The sequence below is a fragment of the Ornithodoros turicata genome, chromosome 6, assembly GCF_037126465.1.
Source record: "Ornithodoros turicata isolate Travis chromosome 6, ASM3712646v1, whole genome shotgun sequence".
Classification (NCBI taxonomy): domain Eukaryota; kingdom Metazoa; phylum Arthropoda; class Arachnida; order Ixodida; family Argasidae; genus Ornithodoros; species Ornithodoros turicata.
In genome coordinates this window covers 15,030,485-15,039,543 of record NC_088206.1, presented here as the reverse complement: position 1 = coordinate 15,039,543, position 9,059 = coordinate 15,030,485, and the positions used below count along the sequence as shown (strand labels likewise).

The window sequence follows — 9,059 nt, the reverse complement described above, 5'->3', positions numbered from 1 at the left end:
AATGTAGTCCTCCGACGAGAAAAATAGTTTCCCATTTACGTTGGCATCGCTGCCTGCGAGAATGAATACCACGACTCGACACTCCTTCTATTTGTAACGTATGTACGTATTTGTATTCGACATGTTTTATGCACTTCTATTGCCTTTTGGAACTCCTTATTGAGTACGAAACTTGCTGTTTATCTAAGCCGTATCGGAGCGTGACGTCATGCGGGTGAACACGCTGGGTTGTTAGTCGACTTGTGCAGGAAACATATGGTGCGCGAAAACTTCGCGTTGCTACGCACAACATGAAGCTTTCTATACTATGGACGAGAAATAAACGAAGAACAATAATATAACTTTATTTGCGTTGCACCGCCGTAAATATTCAGGCACCCGGCAGTTATCGAAATCTGGTCCCTCTCTAATCGATCTGGGCCACCTGTCTGGAGCCAGCTGAGGTTCCAGTCGTTCCAGTCGCGCCACTCGGATGCGTACCTCTTGTGTCTGCCGGACGGGTGCTGCCGGTGCTGCAATTTGTGCACACAAAAAATGAGCAAGACTTACCTGCTTTTGTGATGCGTTGGAGTTCAAATAGTCTGCAGAAAACTTGGCTTCGTATGCGCGCGTGTCACACGCGTTCTGATATTTTACAAACTCCCCGAAAAAAAGGAAAATATGACGCACGTCACCCGTGCTGAGGCACTGACCTGTGTCTGCTGTCCTCTCAATGTGGTATACCTTCTTACTGCCTTGTTCAGCATGCTGGAAATATTTATAGCTTCCATAAATTACATCGCACTGCAATGGCCTAAGGATATCAGCTGTGTTCTTGATTAAGGCTGTCTCTGCTGCATCGCAGTACCCTGAAGCGGTCTTCTATTCATTTTATTTACTTCGTTATAACTAATGGCATTAAATTTTGTGTTTGACGGCTTTCTTTTTCGGATTACGTGTATATTTGTATGCTCTTAATAACGTACGCAACGTATCGTGGCCCTCTTTGTTAGGAAAATGCAGTCACGGAGGTGTCAAACTGCTGTACCGCCTTCTTTCACAAGGGACGTTCACCCAAGACCAGCACACGAAAAGGAGGTGGATCAGACTATTGTTGACAGGCGGCTGACGGGTGAAGGAAAACTGGTTGGAAATCTCGTTGCGTTGCAGCTACTACACGAGGAAAAGTTACGCCGTCCTTCTGTATATACTATATGGTTGTCTTTGCCGACGAGTGCCTTATTTGATCGGGGGGGGGGGGGAGAAAAAGTGGTGATGCTAACCAGATATTAACAAATAAATTTGATAATCCTTGGCCTTAGGTCGCAAGACAATGTTGCAGACATAGAAACGTTATGGTGTCAACCATCTCTGGGAACAAGAAGTATACAAGAAGCAACTGATGCAGAAAGAGCGAAGGGGAAAAGAGTGCGAGGAAGAGACGGAGGAAGGAAAGAAGATCCCTGGAGGAGGAAGAAGAAGAAGAAGATCGGTGGTCGTGCTCTGGTGGATCAAGTGTGGTGAACTATACATAAAGGCCAAGGAGTGAGAGGAAGAAGAAGAAGAACGTTCTACGAAGGCCTTTCTGTTCCGACCCGTTGCACATTCTATTTTCCATCATGCAGAACTGTAAGATGAAATAGCTGTTACAGTATTAGACCGCATAAATGTTAACTGATGATACAGATGTGGGGGGAAAGATCCCGATGGATTGCGCCCACTCTGAATTGCGTATATTACCCCATAGTGTAAGGTCATCATGCGTTGCTTTCCCGCAACCCAGTATCGTTTACCTTACCTCAACGAGGCGCATATCCGTTTTGAAAAACTTATCGCATGATATATTGCCCTTACGCGTCTTTGAGACTGAATTGGAGAGCGACGTCGAGCCCCTTTTTGTTACTGCGACCTATGAGGTATATTGGCCCTTCATTAGCAATGGCCGAGTTCAAATACAAATACTTGTTTTGTTTTGTTTTGTTTTTTACACCCAGATTCGAATATATAGACCCCCATCAGGAGGACTTGTGTGTGTGCTTCATGTGCTTCAATAACAAAAACAGGATGTTCCAAGAGTTCAACGTGCCTCACAGTCTAATGCGTAGAATCTCTTACATCTACCTTAGGCATGTGAACGCCATTAGGACAGCTGAAAATTTTCGTAACCTAACACTCTGTATGGGGAGCGAAATGGAGGTTGATCCTAACATTTCGTATGTATACCTTTAGACAACTATTACCCTCCTGCATACGACTACGTGACGCCCAACACGGGCTATGCCCAACAGCCTTCCCAGTATGCTATGGACCCAAGCTACTATGCAGGCTACGGGATGCAGGGTCCGGTCAGAGAAGTGAACGCAGGATACCCACAGTACCAGACAGGACCTTGGTACAACGAGGCTCCACAGTACACACCAACGTACGCTCAACAGGTCAGCAGTGCTTATAGTTGCTTAGTTAAAAGGATGGTCGCAGCGCCGCATTTGGAAGCTAGCGGTGGCGCTGCTCATCGGCCCGGTTATAGCGTCCTCAATTTTTGCAATACTTTGTACTTCAGCATACCTTAGTATTTTTGTACAAGCTTTCTAAAGTTGATTATCGTCATTCTGCGTGTTTTCATAGGAGCTGTTGCTGTCGTCTGCTACGGTAGTCGTACGTTCACTTCTGCGTGTTCCAAATTCAAATTTCCGTCGTCCAATCATGACGTGGATCTCGAGGACCGATGTGTAGCGCTCCTAGCGGATCGTGCGGACGGACTCCTCATACGGGTTTCCGCTTATGACACGGTCGTTATAATCTAGTAATCTATAGTAGGTCGTGCTGGAAACCCATCTGTAAAACCGTTACCATTATTTTCGGCATCCGTCGACAATCTACATGGCTAATTTTTCGTCCGTAAAGTGCTTATAGAGAGATAAATGAATTTTAAGCGGCGTAACGTCACGTCTATAAGTGGAGGAGTGGGAGGGTGGCGCTCAGAGGGGAGAGCGACTGGAAACGAACGACTCGATAGCCTCTATACTACAGCTATATAGGCGTCTGACGAAAGAGTGTAAAAGTGCGGTAACCTTGCCTGTTACCACCCCTTTGCAGGTACAGCTCAAAAATGTGTGTAAGAGCTGTTATTACAGCCACAGAAGCAATTCACTTTCAGGGAGTGTTGCTTTCCCAGCATTGACAGTGGAGCGGACATTGAGCACATTGCGTACAACGAAGATAACTTCAACTAAAATTTGTTTTGGGATTTGCGCTGATCTGTTGGAACGACTTCAACCAGGTAGCAGGTAGAACTTTGCAACGTTTTAGGCACAACATATACGACAACTATTACCTCCTAAAAGGTGTAACTGCTCCACCCTTTTTTCTGAGAGTGTACCATCGACACCACAACGGACAGGCGTTCTTTGGTAACCACGTCAAACTTCATAGTCACTAAATCACTCCAAATCAAACAATCAATCAATCGGATGCTCCTACAGCTTGGTCCCCAGGTGGCGGCATCCTATCCCCCCCGCGTAGACCGAAGACGATCCAGCAGTCTTCGAGGATGGCAAGGATGGCACTACGGTCCGCCTCCTGGCACTACTGCTCAAGGACCATTCCCCCAAATAACACTGGAGGAATATCGAAGATCGAGTTCGTATATTTTCATAGTCACGCTTCGTGCTTATTGCTAAAATATAATACACTTTATAGCATATATATGTATATATATACACCTATATTTTTCTAGTGCCGGCATACTACAGTCCAACCGGTCAGCGTGTTGCAGGTATGTACTATAGACAACGGACGCTATGGTTTTCTTTCTATTCTTACGCCTCTAGAAAACGTTACCAAAGTTATGTCTATATAGGAAGTCAATTGGAAACTTTTCGTGGTCGCCTTTGACTTCAAGTGGATGTGATAACAGAATATGGCGTTGATTTTAAATAGACCTCTACCCGAGAAACGTCGTCATGACGTTGGTAGACGGACTGAAACCGAAACAAATCGGAAGGGGAGGGCTGGGTTCCACGAATGGACACTCGTTCGCTGCCTCCTATAGACCTCTCCCTGTTTGTAAGCAAATGACGTTACAGCATGGAGGAAGGAAAGAGAGGAGGAGCCCTACTGCTCTGAGAAGTGAAGCCGAGATTGGGGGGCCACTCCAGTGACATCACCGTTCGCTTGCCGGTTTCGGTTACATACATCTCTACGGGAGCCTCCAGCAGTGATTTCCCCAGAAATTCACTGCTGGAGGGGTGCCGAGCTTTCAAGGGGGGTGGGGGGTGGTATGCTTGGTGAAGGTTCTACAGCAAAGAATTTTTCTTAGACACGGAAAGAATCATGGCACAATGGTGACATCTCTGCACAGCTTTCCCGTTTTATTTGTATATGTTATTACGTTTGAACACAGTTCATTAGAATACAGATTCATTATGAACGGCATTTCAACATTAAGATGCATAATCACACGACCGACAAAGAAAAAAGACTAGCACCTTGTCTCACGAAGCTCAATGAATACCTAGCACACAGGTTGGACAAATGCATGGCACGATCATCTGCATGACTGTGGTCCTACAGTCAAAGTTTGACAGTACAGGACGTAATTCGCGGCGCCGGGCCCTCTGCCAGAACGTGTTGGTGGCCGAGCTGGGTGGGGTCACCTGAGAAATTTCTGGGGGGTGTTGCAAAAATGCAGGGGGGAAATCCCTGGAGCCCCCAACGCATAGTTTCGGAATACTTGGAGAGGTGTGCATGGTGGTAGCGTGCACCCCTTGAACAAGTGACAAAGTACCTAGGAATTCGCTGCTTGGGTTTGTACTGTGTGAGATAAAAGGTCACATCATGGCGACAGACGTCCTCTCAGCCAAACGGGCGAAGCTCACAAATCGAAATTTTGATCACCATCTACTTCTGCGCTGAAATAAGTCCTACCTGGAAGTTGTATTCATGTGACCTTTGTGTGTGCCTAACATTGCTTGTATTGATTTGCGGAATGTCCTTATGTGACTCAACCAAAATGTGGTGCACATTATAAGGATTCCTGGTGAAGTAATGCAAAAGTAATGGCATTACTTATCAGAAGTAAAGGTGTTAGTAACGAGTTACCTACTACCGCAACATGTAACGAATAACGTAACGCGTTACCTTTTGAAAAAGTAGCGAGTAACGGTAGCGCACTCTGATTAAATGCATGTATCCACAGGGGACCCTGAAGAGCTGGGATCCCCAGGAGCCGTACCAGGGACGCCGATGACACTTGAACCCGGTGCGTACAAATTCAGATTCCTGCTATGGACCCTAACTTGGCTCACCTGACAATACCGTTCTTCCTCATCTCAAATGTCTGGTGTCCTGAAGAGGATGAAGGGTAAGTCAATGGCAATCACAAAGTGTAAAAACAATGCTAAACTGTAATGTACGGCCCCACATCCTTGTCCAGTATACTTCTGCCCGTCTGAGTGCCATTCCTTGGCGTGATCTGTGTCTGACAAGAACACGAGTTATGTGGCGCTTTTAAAGCACCCTCTCAAGCGCTGCTGCACCACTGAAGACTTGGTTGTCTGACTTGGGTCAACTGGATATAGCCGAATAGACCTCTACCCGAAAGACGTCATCATGACGTTGGTATGCAGACTGAAACCGAAACTAATCGGAAGGGGAGGGCTGGGTCCCACGACTGGGCACTTGTTCGCTGCCTACTATTGAAAGAAAAGTAGGACCGAAGGTTGCGTCCCTTTCAGGGACCCTCGTAATCCCCTCAAGAATCCTGGCTTTCGGGCGCGACTTTGTTCGCCCCTATATCTTCCAGCGCAGTTCAACTCTACCAAATTGGTGGCACTGTGGAACACTATGACGTCATTTGTTTACAAACAGGGAGAGTTCTATTTGTCAGGGTTCTTTACGACTGTACGTTCGTTTCAGGGCTACTCAGGCTATTAAGGCTCTGGCTATCGTTCTGGGAACTCTATGCTTCGGCATGCTCACAATTACGATCGCACTTGTCATGGCAAAGTTAACGTTCGGTAAGAGTCACTTCACAGCAATGATAGCAACGCTAGATTTTCGTGAACAACGATTTCTTTTTTTTTTAGTGCTAAGTGACCGTTAGAAGTTTCTCCTCCTACCGAAATTTCATAAGGCATAGAACATTGTCTGCAACAGTCTCGTGTAGTGAAAAACAATGGTAATAGTTTTAATAGCGCGTTAACACAGTGCTTGGTCAAGTTAACTGGTACGCTTCGTTTCGTTGCAGTATCCACCTCAAGTAAGTACACAAAGATGGGGGTGCGAGAAATGGAAGGACAGAGAAAACAGATACAGAACAGGGATTGGTGCGAGAAAGTCGGTGTTTCAGTGTAGACTGGCAATGTTAATGATCGTAGAAACCAGCGACTGTTGAACATGCGCGTAGCGCCACCTAGTGTGTCACGTGTCAACTTGAACCTGCATTCAATGGCCATAAGTTTCATGATACGAAAGTCAGTGAGTGCCCATGGCAAGACTCGAAACCACACCTGACCAGCAGTCGAGAGAGGTATAGATTCTGCCGCCACCTGCACTCTTCGACTTTTTCGTCGACTGCTCTCTTTCAGATCATTGCTTGAGCGTTAGTGAAGCTTAGCTTAGATTAGATTAGAATTGTAGCTAATGAGCATCTGAAGATGAAGGCTCCTACAAGACATAGGAGCCCGCTACTTCAAAACACTAAAATATAAAAGTTAATACATCTAATAAGTTAGAGGCGCTACAATGTCCACAAGGAATGTGATTATCAGCTGCCGCACGCTGTCCTGCGATGAGCTTCACTAAGTCTAGAGGACTGTGGTGGTCCAGTCTTTCCAAGGTGGTCTAGGTTAGGCTGAGGTCATTACGTTGACCGCTATATCTGGAGCAGTTAATTATTGCGTGTCTAGTTTTCTCAACTTCCACACGTGAGGCAGTTCGGCGAGTTCACCTTTCCCAAAGTGAAGCTTCAATGTTGTGTCTGTCTTAATTGTTCGTTCAACCTCTGCAGTTTACGATACGAAGGACGCAGTTCCGCCTATTCATTGCTCTATGCTTTTCTTTTTTCTCACTGATCGCAATAGCAAACAATGAAAAAGTAGGGTAAGGGTGTGCAAGATGAGTCAGAAATTTGCAATTGAATATGGAATTCTTATTTTTCGTGTTTTTCAAAAAGAAAAAAAAACTACTCATAGGTACATCCTTAGAGGTCGAGAGCTTCTGATCTGTAAATCAGAAGGGACGTAACCGGTTCTAAAATAAACAACAGAACAAGAAATTTAAAAAAATGCAGTTTGTCTCATCTTGCCCCAACCCTCGGGGCAAGATGAGACAGCTCTCGGGGCTCTAGACAGCTCTCGGGGCAAGATGACACACGCCGTGGTAATGAATTATACAAATTAGTTTTTGCAATTTTAGCACCTACTAAGCCCCCTTAAGCCCACCGCCTACATGATGATATATCTAGATGAATAAATAAAGAAACAGGATCTGGTTGACAGAATAAACCTGCGACACGCTGCTGCACAGCTGACAAGAAAAAGGGCTACAGAAAATTGCGCCCTTTTTGCGTTTTTTTTTCAACGCAAATACCAATCCGGATAATTCTCACGTGCAATATAAAGCGGACATGGAGGGCAACGTATGAGTAAAGTTTCAAGCGCATGGAGCAACGCGTCTCTGAGACAGGCGGTCTGCGTCGAGCAAAAAAGTGCCTCATCTTGCCCTGTGTCTCATCTTGCCCCACCTTTACCCTATTTCGCCGAAAATTATGTCGTTACATGAAACCCTTTGATTCTACGCAGCAGTGGGACGTACATTAGCGCCCAGCACAATTAACAAAACTACGACGTCGGTGGCGGCGGTTTCTACTAAGCATCGGAACCTAGTAAGGCTGCACGTACATAACATAGTATTTCTGTACTATATATATTCGTATTTTCTGAATATTACAGATTGAATTGAATCTCCGCCATCTGACGACAACGGAAGATGAAGGCACCTCACCACTGGACGTCACCTCGTATGATGACTTCAGTACGGGCGAACCGTCATGAAGTTCTATGGAACGTGCCCTATTCCATGATTATATAAATACGACACGATACCTTATCAAGCTATTAATCTTCTAATAGGTCGTTGCGTCGTTTGTGTGGACATTGTACTTTTTAGGTGTCTTTCACTATGTCAGTTCTTGTCCATGAAGAGATTCCCAAATAATACTTCTTAGTGGAGAACCTTTGTCAAGGAGGGTTATTATCTGTAATATATCTTATTTCTCCCATATTGCATTCAACGCGGGCGCAGTTCACGCGCAAAAAATAAAAATAAAATAAAAATAACAATAAAAACAGTCGAACGATCAGCAGACACACCCCCTGCAAGCGGTCTGACGTCACTTACATCCTTTGCTCTCCAGGGTTGCGCGAAGTTTGCCTGACAGCTTCTCATGCAGGATGCATGCGAGAGTCCCCCTTGCTGTGTCTCCCCGCCGGACAGTGTTACGAGAGCAATGACTGACCCAATCGGGAGGTGGCGAACGTTCGCTAGGCGCGAGGTCTCAAACCCAGGATCATCCGTTACGTGGCGCTGGCGTACTTGCAGGTCATGCGCTCCCGCGATACTTTTAAGTGTGGCCGACCCTGTACACCTATGTTGCACCAGGCTTCAGTGCTATCAACACACAGAGACCAAACTGTGCGTGAAATAACGGAGGCCTTTGCCATCCACATGTTTGATGAGAAATGTGTCAGCTCACCTTCCTTATCACTCACTAACCAGGAAAAGGAATTTCTTGACGGTGTACGTAATTTGTTGAACCTTGATGAACCCTCAAGGTCAGGAGTATGACCGCAACACCTTCTAGGCTACTACGTGGTGAGTCCGTGAGCTTGATGACGTGAACTGGGTTCTAATATGCCCTATGATGACGTGCAATGTTTTTTCAATAAATACTTCCTGTTTGAATAAACTTCACTTAGTTGAGAGTCTGCAGGTGGTTTGTCCCCTTTTATGTTCTAACTCCTTGTCCGCGTCGATTGCTGCAGTAAGCCGATATGATTACGATGGTCCCTGAAATGGGC

General features: G+C 45.7%; 1 protein-coding gene across 3 annotated transcripts; it reads left to right on the top strand.

Annotated features, from left to right (window-relative positions):
- The first annotated feature begins 4 nt into the window (after nucleotides 1-4).
- On the top strand, nucleotides 5-8,819 carry LOC135399233 (uncharacterized). Of its 3 annotated transcripts, none has more exons than XM_064631031.1 (10): nucleotides 5-102; nucleotides 993-1,166; nucleotides 1,302-1,608; nucleotides 2,209-2,414; nucleotides 3,462-3,618; nucleotides 3,716-3,754; nucleotides 5,177-5,341; nucleotides 5,896-5,996; nucleotides 7,782-7,864; nucleotides 7,932-8,819. In XM_064631031.1, exons 3-7 carry the CDS (start codon nucleotides 1,599-1,601, stop codon nucleotides 5,287-5,289), a joined length of 525 nt encoding a protein of 174 aa, XP_064487101.1. In that variant the 5' UTR covers nucleotides 5-102; nucleotides 993-1,166; nucleotides 1,302-1,598; the 3' UTR covers nucleotides 5,290-5,341; nucleotides 5,896-5,996; nucleotides 7,782-7,864; nucleotides 7,932-8,819. The 3 variants fall into 3 exon arrangements, with proteins under 3 accessions (XP_064487101.1, XP_064487103.1, XP_064487102.1); XM_064631032.1 differs by having other exon boundaries at nucleotides 18-98; XM_064631033.1 differs by lacking the exons at nucleotides 7,782-7,864; nucleotides 7,932-8,819 and adding an exon at nucleotides 6,227-7,759.
- Nucleotides 8,820-9,059: the final 240 nt, after the last annotated feature.